This window comes from Sparus aurata, chromosome 20 (assembly GCF_900880675.1).
Source record: "Sparus aurata chromosome 20, fSpaAur1.1, whole genome shotgun sequence".
Taxonomy (NCBI): Eukaryota; Metazoa; Chordata; class Actinopteri; order Spariformes; family Sparidae; genus Sparus; species Sparus aurata.
The window spans coordinates 1,198,217-1,211,122 of NC_044206.1; the positions used below are offsets into that span (position 1 = coordinate 1,198,217).

The 12,906-nt window shown below is 41.2% G+C and overlaps 1 protein-coding gene across 1 annotated transcript in view; it reads right to left on the reverse strand.

Annotated features, from left to right (window-relative positions):
* Positions 1-12,906, reverse strand: part of mtr (5-methyltetrahydrofolate-homocysteine methyltransferase) — a 155,335-nt gene that overhangs the window by 19,112 nt on the left and 123,317 nt on the right. Inside the window, exons 23-26 of the mRNA XM_030400708.1 lie at positions 12,308-12,382; positions 10,976-11,096; positions 10,152-10,233; positions 6,364-6,462 (exon numbers count right to left, since the gene is read on the reverse strand). Of these exons, the coding sequence (XP_030256568.1) occupies positions 6,364-6,462; positions 10,152-10,233; positions 10,976-11,096; positions 12,308-12,382 (377 nt within the window). The remainder of the gene's footprint in view (positions 1-6,363; positions 6,463-10,151; positions 10,234-10,975; positions 11,097-12,307; positions 12,383-12,906) is intronic.

Below are 12,906 nucleotides of genomic sequence, written 5' to 3' on the forward strand. Positions count from 1 at the left end.
GTAACCTGTCTGTCTCATGAACCAGCCTGCACTGAACCTGCAGGTGAACTGTCCCTTACGCTCAAACTGTGAGGCTTTTGACTTTTCCTCATCGATCTGTAGCACTCAGACCTTATCTACACTTCCCCTGATGAATCCTTGTTTGAAACTGAGATTGATAATGGTGTCAGTAAAACTGTTGCAGCGATTGACACGCAGACACATAGCGTTAGCAGTAACTTATCATGCTAGCACTGGTTACTACAAAAACATGCTAACTTTATACATCCAGATCTTACCTTCGTAGTTGTGGATATAGCTCGAAACGTACAGTTTGAAGCCCTTCTCCTTCTTTGTGACCGAGGTCCGGCACGCTTCTTGAATTATGCGACCAACATCGTTGACAGTAATTTTAGGAAGATCTTGCAGAGACGCTGTTTTTGTCTGTTTCCAGTAGCAACGATAACTTCCGGCGCTGGCCTGAAGTGATAGAGCTGGCTGAGTTGAAATGCGGAAGTGAGTGTGCATATAGCCTATTGTTTGTAGCATTAGCCTAGCCAACGTCATTCATTTCAATAGACGTGGTTAGCGCTTGGTTGCTAAACATGCCTGGGTTCTCCAAAATTAAAGCTGAGGGTCCTGCAATGAATGAATTGTGCAGAAGCACATTGATGCGATGGAAATTAATGCATTTTGAATCATTGCATTTAAAACGTAATGGATGTATTTTTGTAAGCTTTTGAATCTTGATATTTGGATTTATGTATTGATATGATGTGGTTGAATCATATTGTAAATGTTGTTTATGATTAACAAAAGATGTTCATTTATTTTTCTATTGCTGAATCATGAATATTTGGAGAAATTTACTCTAGTGCTAATTAGTGCTTTGGTTGAATTATGTGCGCACTGGATTAGTATTTATTGATGTATAGTGTGATTTATGGAACTATGGTCCTGTTCTCCAGGCCAGGTTCTGGATTGATGGCGAGCTAAGGAGAAGGCCTAGAGCCTACAGCTGGACAAGACCGCGACGGATCACCCCCCCTTCTGCCAGGCCGGTAGGGGGCTCCCTGTAGCCCACAACGATCTCTCACCCCAATTGCTGCCCATTGCCCATACACTCTCACCCACACACTCTCTCACCCATACTTCCCCCTGGACTCAATTTTAACCCAGACGTGGGTTCTCCATGAACTTTGGGTGGGCAGCCGGGTTGTGAACTGTGCTCAGTGAGCAGAACATTTGGGTTTTTTGTCATGTCTGAATCATCATTGACTACATATGATTAATCGAGTAGCTACATGAGTTATTTGGACTGGCCATCCGAAATTTATGTTCACATATTTTCCACTGTACAAATTTAGCACTTTAACTGTTGTTTGGTTTGTTGTTGGTGTCAGTACATTTTCCTAAAAGCAAACCTCAGTCTTTTGTTTACTCCCTCCCAGCTCGTAGCCTGGTCTTCTGGTCGTGGGTCTATTTTGATGCTGTATTGTGGTTACTAGTCCTAGCCTCAAGCTAACTTATTGTGGGTGCTATATGGAGCCACAACAGTGACTTTAAAATTTGGCATCCAAAAAAAAAAAAATTGGCATTGAAAACAAAACCAGTACTGAAAAAAAAACATTGTCATTGAAACATTTGTATTGAAAACAGTTGTATTGGCATTGAAACAAGTATTGGCACTGAAAAAAGAAAGTAATTCAAATAATTTAAATTCGAAAATCTTATCATTTTATTTTATTTGGATTTGTCACTGTTTTGGCGTCGAGTGGGAGGGGCCTGAGGGGAGGGGCAAGTAGAGCGTGGTTTGAACATCATTTGAGAAGGTAATGGCAGCAGCCTGCGGGAAGGCGGGGCTGGACGGTCCAGCCATAATACTCCATGTTAGGGCCCGTGTGCCAGCCGTCTCTGGGCAACACAGAGTCCAACTACCTCGCGGACTTTTCTTCAAGCTCTCTCCTGATGTGTCCAAGTCTTTGTGTATCTGGTTCTGTCCCGGAGCTCCCGAGCTCCGGTCTCTATATGCATATGGAGTGTGGTAGTAGTACCGGGGCACCGAGCACGGAGCATTAGCCACAGTTAGCACAACAGTAGAACAGCCTGTTGCTCCGAGCCGGGGCTGCAGTGCCGACAGCAGCGCTCTGGTCTGCTCCCCGAGCTCTGTGCCACCGCACCACTACCAGAGACCAGAGCTCCCCTATAAACTCAGTTCATGTGAATAATATCACTATTCGGTACTACTACCACACTCCATATGCATATAGAGACCGGAGCTCGGGAGCTCCGGGACAGAACCAGCTACACAGAGACTTGGACACATCAGGAGAGAGCTTGAAGAAAATCCGCGAGGTACTTGGACTCTGTGTTGCCCAGAGACGGCCGGCACACAGGCCCTAACATGGTGTATTATGGCTGGACCGTCCAGCCCCACCTTCCCGCAGGCTGCTTTCATTACCTTCTCAAATGATATGCAAACCACGCTCTACTTGGTATAGCTCCCCTATAAACTCAGTTCATGTGAATAATATCACTATTCGGTACCAATACCACACTCCATATGCATATAGAGACCGGAGCTTGGGAGCTCCGGGACAGAACCAGCTACACAGAGACTTGGACACATCAGGAGAGAGCTTGAAGAAAATCCGCGAGGTACTTGGACTCTGTGTTGCCCAGAGACGGCCGGCACACAGGCCCTAACATGGTGTATTATGGCTGGACCGTCCAGCCCCACCTTCCCGCAGGCTGCTTTCATTACCTTCTCAAATGATATGCAAACCACGCTCTACTTGGTATAGCTCCCCTATAAACTCAGTTCATGTGAATAATATCACTATTCGGTACTAATACCACACTCCATATGCATATAGAGACCGGAGCTCGGGAGCTCCGGGACAGAACCAGATACACAGAGACTTGGACACATCAGGAGAGAGCTTGAAGAAAAGTCCGCGAGGTACTTGGACTCTGTGTTGCCCAGAGACGGCCGGCACACGGGCCCTAACATGGTGTATTATGGCTGGACCGTCCAGCCCCGCCTTCCCGCAGGCTGCTGTCATTACCTTCTCAAATGATATGCAAACCACGCTCTACTTGCCCCTCCCCTCAGGCCCCTCCCTCTCGACGCCAAAACAGTGACAGAAAGTTGAAACTGAAAATCAATGACACTGAAAAAAAACTGACATTGTAAAAAAATCTGTCACTGAAAAAAAAGTGACATGAAGAAAAAATCTTAAGATTGTCATTGAAAAATAAAAAAAAATCCAAATAAAATAAAATGATAAGATTTTAGGATTTGAATTATTTGAATTACTTTCTTTTTTCAGTGCCAATACTTGTTTCAATGCCAATACAACTGTTTTCAATACAAATGTTTCAATGACAATGTTTTCAGTACTGGTTTTGTTTTCAATGCAAATGTTTTTTTTGGATGCCAAATTTTAAAGTCACCGTTCTGGCTCCACAGTGCTACACTTTACAGAAATGTCCGGCCCCATGCCAGATTTACTTAATTCCAAGGACATGTCAATATTCCTCCTCGGGGGGGGGCACAATAAGCGTTTTAATTTTAAAAACTTTAAAAATACCTACAAAATCAACAGTACATGCTACAGTTTTGAAACCTTTACCAAACTGTGGCCCCAATACTGCTGAAACTTTAGTCCACTTAAACTCATTACAAATTATGAAGTCAGTCACTCACTTTTTTTCAAAACCTTTAAAACTTATAAAACCTATCTCCTCCCATAATTTTTGCTCAATTGTCACCAAACTTGCTAGAGAGCATCTTCAGACCGTCCTCCACAAAACGTGTTTCTCGGATTTTTGATTTATCAAGATTAAGACTACGGTGCATCAAAATGTTTGACTGTAAACAGTACTGTAAGCATATACTATCAAATTCTTGCTAAATACATCTTCCTGAAAAAAATTGAGAATATTTTGGAGTCATGGTTGATGAAGTTTGGCAAATATCAGAATTTTATCTCAAAAACTGAATTTTTGAGAACATTTTGAATTCTGCTCTCATGGGAACAACTGGAGTCAATGTAAGAGTGGCATTTTTAAACATCAGATTTTCTCTTATGAAGCAAAACACTTAGAGTTAAAAAACAAATCACCAACATTTCCATGCTGTCAAGATGATATTTATGTATTATCAGATTTTTGTTCAGGTAAGAGAATTTCTGACATTTTGACCATTTTTGAAATCTGCCTTGACAACAGCTGCCCGGACAGTGACTCCCTGAGTCGACAAATGAAGCTACACAGCAGGTCTCACTTCCGGCCAATTAGCTCAGTGAGTTGAGAGCTGGTTCTTGGTGTCAGGGGTTGTGGGTTCAAGACCCAGCAAGGGTGATGATGATGATGACAGATCAAAATGTCAGATGTCCTCAACATGAAACACAAGACAACTGTCCTGATGGTGGCATCACAGCAAGCCTCTAAATTAAATAAAAACAAATAGCTTGGACCAGACCATGGGTGAAAGATAACCCAAATTTTGCACAAAGGTCCAGTCTCATGCCAGATTACCTCAGCTGTAAACCCAAGCCAATAGTCCTGATGGTGGCACTACAGCAAGCATCTAAAGTTCAAAACATTGAAAATTCATTACAAATCAACCCGCTAGAACTTCACACTTTCATCAAACTGTAGCCCCAATACTAAAGAAACTTTTGTACATTAAAACCTATTAAAAATTATGAAGTCCATCACTCTTTTTTTTTTAACTGTAAAAGTTATAAAAATCTCCTCCCACAATTTTTGCCTACAGTGCATGAAAATGTTTGACTGTGAACACTACTGTAAAGATATACCTGCAAATTGATAAATAAATCTTCAATGTTCATGAAAAAATTGAACATTTTTTAGAGTCATGGTAGATGATGTTTGACAAATATCAGAATTTTACCTAAAAAACTGAATTTTTGAGAACATTTTGAATTCTGCTCTCAAGTGAATAATTGCAGTCAATGCAAGCAGCATTTTTAAACATCATTTATTCACTTATGGAGCAAATCAATCATTTTTAAAAAGAAATTACCAACATCTCCATGCTGCAATATGTGTATTTTCAGATTTTTGTCTGATAACTGAATTTTTTACAGTGGTTTCAAATCTGCCTGCACAACAGTGAATGGCTTACTCAATTTGTGAAGCCACTGTTGTATTGCCACTTGCCAATTAGCTCAGAGCGATAGATGACAGTCTTTGGTTCCAGAAGTTGTGAGTTCAAGCTCAAGTGGTCCAAAATGAACATTGTTGTCAACTGTCTTGTCTTCCTATTCTCCTGTTTGTTGCTCAGAATTGCCTAAATTAGTCAAAAATAGCCCGGACCCGACCCATCGCTGCGCAACAGCTATAATTACTCATTACATCTGCCATCCCAGTGGTCTAAGGACGATCATCTCCTCCTCAATGTCACCAAAACCACAGAACTCATTTTTCGACAACCTTAGAAAAAACACTCCTCATGAACCATACACATTGACAATCAGCCAGTGGAGATTGTGGACAGTTTCAGATACCTCGGGATCACACTGGACAATAAACTGAACTTCAACCAACACACCACAGACAGTATTAAGCGCTGCCAGCAGAGAACCCACATCATCCTTAAACTCAGATCATTGTCCATCAAACCACCCATTCTGCTTCTTCTGTACCGCAGCATCATTGAATCCATTCTCCTGTATTGTGCAATCTGCTATTTCACCATGCTGCCCCTCAATAACAAAAACAAATTTCTCAGAGTCACTCACACTTGCTCAAAAATAATTGGCCTTCCAACTCCAAGTTTGCCAGCCCTCATTAACACTGCCACCATCCGCAAATCGCTGCACATAGCCCATGACCCCCACCACCCATTACATCCATACTTTACCCTCCTCCCCTCTGGTCGAAGGTTCAGACAACTGTCCTGCAGAACAACCCGCTTCTGCAAAAGCTTCATCCCCTCTGCCATAACAGCTCTAAACAGCAGGAGGTAGATGTTTTTGGTTTTTGTTTATCTGTATATGTATGTATTTTTTCTGGTGCTGCACGTGTGCTGGTGTCTTTGTCTGGAACAGAACTGTGAAAATGAATTTCCCCTCGGGGACAATAAATCATGAATCTGAATCGATTTGACTAGTTCCTGCTTGGAGGCAACTGGCAACTTTAACTTTAAACAATTTACAAAAAGCTAGCAAAAGTAATATCTCACAAATCAGGATGGCTATGTAACAATTTCATACTACAAATGTTCAAGACTCGTGGATTCAAGGCTCATCTGAAGGTGGCCTATGTGGGTCACTGAGCCACGACCGAGAGGTGTAAAATCTCCACTAGTGCGTTAGTGAGTTATTGTTGGCTTTTTCTACCATCAAATCTTACCTTCAGGGAGTTGTAGTGCTCCTGCCTGATCTCCTCATACTCCTCTTTCAGGTCCTCAAAGTACTCTTCCTTCATTGCCTCATCTAGGAGATGTGAGCACTGACAGACAGGAAAATAACATCTTTCAAATCTGTGGCCACATCAACTCATATCAACTCTTTGAACTTCTTTTTTTTTTTTTGAATTTTTTTGGCATAGACACCTTTATTAAGCAGTAGACATATAGGAAATATGGGAGAGAGAGGGGATGTGACATGCAGCAAAGGACCTCCGGCCGGAATCGAACCGGGGTCGGCTGCGTTTATGGCATGCGCTCTAACCACTCGACCACCTGCGCGCCAACTCTTTGAACTTCTAATGCAATAAGAGACAGCTGTGGAATTTGAGTAAGTACATGTACGTATTTAAGTATAGTACAAGTACCTCAAAAGTGTTCATTAATGTTCCTACTTCCTGCGACTTTATAAGTCCACTGCACTTTGGAGGCAACTATTTTTTCTCGACTATATATATTTGATAGCTTTAGTTACTAGTTAAAAATTGCAAGGTGCATTAAAGACTTTTTTTTTTTTTTAAGTATATTTTTTGGCCTTTTGGCTTTATTGACAGAACAGCTGAAGACAAACAGGAAACAAGTTGAGAGAGAGAGAGGGGCAGTGACATGCAGCAAAGGGCCCCAGGCCAGGACTCGAACCCAGGGCCGCTGCAGCAAGGATAGCCTCTGTACATGGGACTCTGCCCACTGAGCTAAACGTATCATCTGATAATCCTTGTACTTTTGATACTAAAATACGTCCATTGACAGAAAATTACTTTCAATACTTTAAGATCATACAAAAGGATTTCCTGATAATTAAGTTACGGTCTTATAAACTGCTTGACTTAACTGGGTGAAAGAGATCTGGCACTGTTCGATACTTATCCAAGTATTTGTATGTAGATGTGGATCCCAACCCAGTTGCTGATTTTTTTCCTCAGCATTATTATGGAAGTTAAATCAAGTCATTAATCAAGAGCATAGATTTTCAGTTTGAGAGCATCATTTCATTCCTTTTCAGTGACACAGCTCCTTCGCATGCTCAGATTTTTTCTCCTCATGCTCACATTTTGTCCTCGCACTTAAATTTCTTCTGCTTACTTTCAAAATGTCTGCTTGAATTCAAAAATCACATGCCTGTGTTCGCATTTCTCCCTCTTGCACACAAAAATTTCGCTCGCATTCAAATGTGCCCTCTGCACGCTCAGGTCTAAGTGCACGCGTTCAGGACACACACCCGCTCACAGGTCAAGTTCTGCTCTCGGATCTCTCCTCTGCTCACGGATTTTTCTTGTGTATCAACACTATCAACCAATAGAAGGCCGGCTACTGTTGACCAATCAGATTATCCCCGCTTCTTTGCGGGTGCGTTCGCTGTACTTCAAGGAGCGTCGCATACGGACGGGCACTGTTTCTACCGGGTTTATCTACTTCCGTCCTCCAGGCTGTTAAATGTGGTGGTTCCCTTTATTTATGACGACTTTTGGAATAAAATATCAGTTAATCAATACACGAGCGCCCGTGCTTTTCATTACAGTAGCTACATCAACATAAAGTAGAACAATAGCGACTCTACTTTCGCCATATTAGCCAATAGCCAGTTACCCAGGCAGCGGGATATGTTATATAGTATAAATAGTGAAAAGTGAGTATGATTGTGACGATAGTACAGCGGTTAAGAACTCCTGTTCATATTGATTTTTGCATCATGGGACGCAGGTTCGCATCCCGACCCGGCCGGCACCCTCGCTCGTGTAATGAATGAAAAATACTCATCATAGCGTATTTTTCATTACACATTTTTAATCACGTATGTTTACCCACCATCTCTTCTTAAGCGTTTGTTAGGGGGCCCATGAAGGAAGAAGAAGAAAAAAAAAACAGCTGTCCAGAATTGCCACAGGCCCTGTTTTTGTGAATGAAATATCTGGGGGCGGGTCAGTAAGGTAACGCTGAGTGGCCTTGATGCCTGTCAGTCATGATGAGTCGCGTCTCGTCACCTCTCTGCTGTGTCTGCAGCTGAGCACTGTGATCCATGTCTCTCTCCCCGGCCGAGCGAGCTATCATACCGTAAAATACCAAATAATAGCCGCGGCATTTATTTGTTTCAATCACTTAACAGACCAGGCGTTTATTTGGGACAGGCATTTAATTCCTTCCTCTCAAAATCCGGAATGAAAATGTCACAAACTTAGCCAGCTTCTTGGTGAATTCTCTGGCATCCTCCTGCAAGTTGCGGCGGAGGAAACGATTCATCCAACTAGCACTCGCTGCAAACTCCTCATCTCTGCTGTCTGTCACTCACGGTTTTCCCGAGTTTTCCTCTGCATATTTTACGACAGAAAGTTTGAATTTCAAGTCATACTTTTTATTTTGTTGCTGCACCGGAGCCATGGCGATCATCAGTGTGATACTGACTGACAGAAAGCAGCACAACGCGTGAAAAAGGCGAAGAAGAAAAACGTGCAGTGTCAGTGGTCACGTCTTCTTCCTTGATTAAAAAAGAATAAATGAATTAGACCCAGCATTTATTTGGAACCAGCGGTTATTTATCAAAATATACACCTGCATCGGTGTTTAAAGGGACCCTGCGGTTAATTGACACGCGGCTATTATTTGGTAATATACGGTACATTTACACCCAACTCTGTACGCCGGGCCGGGATGCGAACCAGCGTCCCATGATGCAAAAAGCAGCATAAATTGATATTCTTAACCGCTGTACTATCATCACGAAACATATTAACCCTTCAGTATTTATACTATATAACATATCCCGCTGCCTGGGTAGCTGGCTATTGGCTAATATGGTGAAAGTAGAGCCGCTATTGTTCTACTTTATGTTGATGTAGCTACTGTAATGAAAAGCACGGGCGCTCGTGTATTGATTAACTGATATTTTATTCCAAAAGTCGTCAAAAAATAAAGGGAACCACCACATTTAACAGTCTGGAGGACGGAAGTAGATAAACCCGGTAGAAACAGTGCCCGTCCGTATGTGACGCTCCTTGAAGTACAGCGAATGCACCCGCAAAGAAGCGGGGATAATCTGATTGGTCAACAGTAGCCGGCCTTCTATTGGTTGATAGTGTTGATACGCAAGAAAAATCCGTGAGCAGAGGAGAGATCTGAGAGCAGAACTTGACCTGTGAGCGGGTGTGTGTCCTGAGCGCGTGCACTTAGACCTGAGCGCGCAGAGGGCACATTTGAATGCGAGCGAAATTTTTGTGTGCAAGAAGGAGAAATGTGAACACAGGCATGTGATTTTTGAATTCAAGCAGACATTTTGAAAGTAAGCAGAAGAAATTTAAGTGCGAGGACAAAATGTGAGCATGAGGAGAAAAAATCTGAGCACGCGAAGGAGCTGTGTCACTGAAAAGGAATGAAATCATGCTCTCAAACTGAAAATCTATGCTCTTGATTAATGACCTGATTTAACTTCCATACATTATCCGTTATCTAAAAAAGCATTGTACAGCATTGTGCTGCCTAAATGGAGGCATACCGTCTTTCAGGTGATTACATCTCATGTTCCAGATCTGCATTCATGCAGATTGAAAGCAGTCGAGGTATTTAGATCAATTTTAAATCCATTTGTAAAATAAACAAAAACATGTTTTACTTTTTAAACCTGGCCTGTTGCTAAATAAATTTCTACTTAATCAAAATAATACTATGGGTTTCTCTGTAAAGTTGGCTTTTAGTCATTGATCCACAGTGAAAAATAAAGATTTGAAAAAGAATTTCTTACCACCACCACACTCCTGGAGGCATCCAGAACATGGACAACAGGAGAAGTGTAGCGAGGGGCGATCTTGACTGCTGTATGTGTCCTATTAAACATAAAACACACGACAGACTGTTCAATATCAATACCGCTTCAAATAACTGATTACATATAATGGATACATTCACTGAAAAGTATGGTTGAGCTAATTTTGTGTAATGTTTCAGAAAATAAACCCCCTCCTGATCAGAAGCATCATGAAAGTACCACGTAGCCTCCTCCTCTTCTGCAATGCACATCATAATAAGTTGCAGATTTTACAATTGAGAAAACCCAAGCTATTGTTGTACCCTGGTGGTACAAAGTTACTTTACTTTGTTTTTGTGTTGAATAGATTGTTCCCAATTAACAAGTAAATACTGTTATTCAATTTTAAATGAATAATTACATTTTTTACCATATGGCCTTAGTGTGGTACAGATACCTTCCTTTTAAGGGAGAATTTGAAAATGTAAATAACAGTTGTCAGGGCATGAAACTAATCTGTTCACATTTACACATAATTACTTAAAAGTCTAACAATTGCATAACAGTCTGTGTTGAGAAAAAGTCTTTAAATTGAAAACTGAATCCAATTGTGACTTTTAAATCGAAAGTCAGATTGAATTGTGGATTTGGAGAATTGTGACACCCCTGCTCTACATAGCATTTCTTGTTCTCAATTTAAGTCATGTACAAAACAGAATATCATGTGACAATGAACTTGCTCGGTGCTCTGCTTTGACGTCACATTCAGCAGTGATAAATATACATGACTGGTCACTCAGTTAGAATAGCTGAGTTGTTACTTGGATGTGGTGGCTCCTCCAATCAGAAGGGGAGTTGTAATCCCCAGTCTCTCCATCTCTTTGGCCACATAGATCATTTCATCCAGAGAGGGGGTGATGAGACCAGACAAACCAATGATATCTGCAGAAACAAAGCAAACAAAAACCCCACATGACTGCTGCTGCTGCTATTACAAAAGCATTAAAACCATTAAAGGTGCACTATGTCATATTGGGGAAGTATTTTTAAGCAGAAGACAAAGATCTTCATTGACTGATGTGTTTTCTGTCACAAACTTTCTTTGTTAATTCAGTTTATTCAGTCATGAAAACAAACTCCATTTATACTGCTTTACTTTATTTATACGTGTCATTATGCAACACAAGATGCATTACAGCCCCTGCAGCTTCCCGCAAGAATGAAGGGCAGCTTGTATGTTGCCTGAGTTGCAAAATACCTCACTACATTGAGTACTACCTAACTGTGAATCTTAAATGCTGTGAGGCATGGCAATGAGTGAAGGTGACTTAGATGAGCATTTTAACACTTTCATTAGCCGTTTTTATACTCGGCAGAAAGCCGCCAATTTGTCTGTCCTTTTTGCGGCTAGGTCCCCGGATTTAGACAGAAGCTGATGAATTGGGGGGCTGTTTTGGTTCGCCAATCTGACGCCTCGAAGGGTACACATTTTTCTACCTCCATTGCTATGTAGATCTGAGCCGTCAATGTGCCAGCCATTGCGTGAGATGGGCAGAGGTGTCGATGAAGTGCACTGTTGTGCGACCCGCAGCCGGGGAGTTTTAAAACCAGGAAACAGCTGATCACAGCAGTCAGTCCATCACTTCATCCGCAGACGTCAGGATGGGCAACTGGAAAGCCGCGGAGATCTGGAAGATGCTAGCATCTTCTCTGTATCTGTAGCTGTCTTTGTTGTCCTCTTGTTATTGTAGCGGCAAGCTTCTAACGGTCGCTACTTTCAAATTAAAAGCCCCCCCGCTAAGAACCCAGTTCTAAACTCCAATTGCTTGCAATGTATGCTCTTCTTTTGAAGACAAATCCAACCTGCTTCTCACGTCCAACTTTGTGTTTTTAATGTCAGATGTTTACAAGTGCCCCAGTGGCGGCCAAGTGGCAGCTTTTTGGAAAAGAAGGAAGATGACACCTCCCTTTTAGATAGACAAGGCGGCACATTGCAGCTTTTACCTTGCTGCAAATGCACCACCTTTTCTATCTAAAAGGGGCTATTGACTGTGAAATTAAATATTTTTCTGGCTTTGCCCAATTAAACTCTTTAAAACAAGTTCTGTAAGCATTTTACAAAGACAATATGCAGTCTAAATTGTACAGGGCACCTGCTTTCTGTTTGATGGCCTCTTTAAGGATCTTATCACAGGGAGCCATCACACCTAGGTCGATCACTCTGAAACACAAAAACATTCAACAATGGACACACACACACACATTTAGTGCCATTGTTGTATAAAACAGCATAGCATAGCATATACCATGATGCCCAAGCCCTAGCATCAAATTAACATTGCCACTTGTCACCCATGATGGAACACTGTGACCTGATTTGAACTGGTTAATTCTTTCAATTGTTCAGTAAGCTGCTGTCAGTGCCACTGGATCAAACACAGGCCAACAGCAGATGGTGTTCGGCTAGTCTGCTGTTCCATTGCACAATGTAATTACAGTTGGCTTTCTGACTGTCATTGATTGAAATTTACATAAAAAAACGGCATATGTATATATATATATATATATATATATATATATATATATATATATATATATATATATATATATATATCTTATTATATATATACCCCAGTATAGATAGATATATTATAATATTATATATATACGTGTATATCTTTATATATATTATATATAAAAACATAAAAATAATATCTGTATATATATATATATATCTATATATATATATATA